Genomic DNA, 2,500 nt, shown 5'->3' on the forward strand with positions numbered 1-2,500 from the left:
TGATGCTTTTCTCCATCTTAGAAGTATGCTAAAGTTATCAAGCTAATGTTAGCATGCTAGCTTATTAGCGAATGTGCTATGTTTCAAAGTAAAATGATATAAGTCCCATTGGGATTAGTCTAGATGCCACGGCCATGACTAGGATGGCGGAAGCTGGAATCGAACCTGGAACCCTCAAGTTGCTAGCACGGTTGCTCTACCATCTGAGCCACGCCACCCTGAATTTGAGCTATTTTCCTTCGTATAAACAAACATCTTGGCTTTTGATCTTAGTGCTATGCTAACTATGTTGTAATGCTAATGTTAGCATTTTAGCGCTAGCAGTCAGGCATGAAGGTATGGTCGGGCATGAAGGTATGGTCGGGCATGAAGGTATGGTCGGGCATGAAGGTATGGTCGGGCATGAAGGTATGGTCGGGCATGAAGGTATGGTCGGGCATGATGCCGCACAATTCAAGAGTTTGGGCCAAGAGGAGAATGCAGATTTACCATGTGTGCGGTAGCATTAGCTTAGCACGCTAACGGCGTTTACCTCAGTGGGGTTGAGCCAGTCACCGGCGTCGTGGTCTCTCTTCAGGGCGCACACCACCGTCCTGGTCACCGCCTCGCCGAGCCGCGCCACGTGGTCGTCCTCCTGACGGACACAAGTTGACTTCCTGCTGCTAGAATGTTCCGTCAGCTCCTCCCATGAAAGCAAACTGAGACGTACCAATTCCACCCAGGAGTTGACGCTGACGGTGACATCATCCAGAGACTCCACGTAGTGCCACCAGTGCCTGGGCACCACCAGGACCTGACGGGACACCAGCTGTTAGTCAGTACCGCTTCATGACACCAGGTGTTAGTCAGTGCCGCTTCATGACACCAGGTGTTAGTCAGTGCCGCTTCATGACACCAGGTGTTAGTCAGTGCCGCTTCATGCCACCAGGTGTTAGTCAGTGCCGCTTCATGACACCAGGTGTTAGTCAGTACCGCTTCATGACACCAGCTGTTAGTCAGTGCCGCTTCATGACACCAGGTGTTAGTCAGTGCCGCTTCATGACACCAGGTGTTAGTCAGTGCCGCTTCATGACACCAGGTGTTAGTCAGTGCCGCTTCATGACACCAGGTGTTAGTCAGTGCCGCTTCATGACACCAGGTGTTAGTCAGTGCCGCTTCATGACACCAGGTGTTAGTCAGTGCCGCTTCATGACACCAGGTGTTAGTCAGTGCCGCTTCATGACACCAGGTGTTAGTCAGTGCCGCTTCATGACACCAGGTGTTAGTCAGTGCCGCTTCATGACACCAGGTGTTAGTCAGTGCCGCTTCATGACACCAGGTGTTAGTCAGTGCCGCTTCATGACACCAGGTGTTAGTCAGTGCCGCTTCATGACACCAGGTGTTAGTCAGTGCCGCTTCATGACACCAGGTGTTAGTCAGTGCCGCTTCATGACACCAGGTGTTAGTCAGTGCCGCTTCATGACACCAGGTGTTAGTCAGTGCCGCTTCATGACACCAGGTGTTAGTCAGTGCCGCTTCATGACACCAGGTGTTAGTCAGTGCCGCTTCATGACACCAGGTGTTAGTCAGTGCCGCTTCATGACACCAGGTGTTAGTCAGTGCCGCTTCATGACACCAGGTGTTAGTCAGTACCGCTTCATGACACCAGGTGTTAGTCAGTACCGCTTCATGACACCAGGTGTTAGTCAGTGCCGCTTCATGACACCAGGTGTTAGTCAGTACCGCTTCATGACACCAGGTGTTAGTCAGTGCCGCTTCATGACACCAGGTGTTAGTCAGTACCGCTTCATTCAGCAAGTAAAATGTTTTGGTGTTTTTGTACTTTTAGGAAGTCGTTTTTAGTGTTGGATGCTTGGTGGTCAGTGTAAACATCTTCATCACTAAGTGACTAACATCTTCATCACTAAGTGACTAACATCTTCATCACTAAGTGACTAACATCTTCATCACTAAGTGACTAACATCTTCATCACTAAGTGACTAACATCTTCATCACTAAGTGACTAACATCTTCATCACTAAGTGACTAACATCTTCATCACTAAGTGACTAACATCTTCATCACTAAGTGACTAAAATCTTCATCACTAAGTGACTAACATCTTCATCACTAAGTGACTAAAATCTTCATCACTAAGTGACTAACATCTTCATCACTAAGTGACTAACATCTTCATCACTAAGTGACTAACATCTTCATCACTAAGTGACTAACATCTTCATCACTAAGTGACTAACATCATGTAGAAAGTAGAAGAGCAGTCATGTTGTGTAAATGTTAAATAAAAAGAGAATACAACAAACTTTTCAACTTCTATTCAATAGAAGACTGCAAAGACAACATATTTCATGTTCACTCTGACTAACAAATAAATAATCATGAAGTTATAATGTAATGTCAGCAACACATGTCAAAAAAGGCATGTTCACCACTGTGTTACATGGCCTTTCCTTTTAACAACACTCAGTAAAGGTTTGGGAAGTGAGGAGACACATTTTG

General features: G+C 46.8%; 1 protein-coding gene across 1 annotated transcript in view; it reads right to left on the reverse strand.

Annotated features, from left to right (window-relative positions):
- The window catches only part of LOC133663142 (HSPB1-associated protein 1 homolog), a 15,375-nt gene that overhangs the window by 1,357 nt on the left and 11,518 nt on the right, over positions 1–2,500 (reverse strand). The window contains exons 6-7 of the mRNA XM_062067388.1: positions 710–793; positions 533–634 (exon numbers count right to left, since the gene is read on the reverse strand). Of these exons, the coding sequence (XP_061923372.1) occupies positions 533–634; positions 710–793 (186 nt within the window). The remainder of the gene's footprint in view (positions 1–532; positions 635–709; positions 794–2,500) is intronic.

This window comes from Entelurus aequoreus, linkage group LG13 (assembly GCF_033978785.1).
Source record: "Entelurus aequoreus isolate RoL-2023_Sb linkage group LG13, RoL_Eaeq_v1.1, whole genome shotgun sequence".
NCBI classification, from domain to species: Eukaryota; Metazoa; Chordata; class Actinopteri; order Syngnathiformes; family Syngnathidae; genus Entelurus; species Entelurus aequoreus.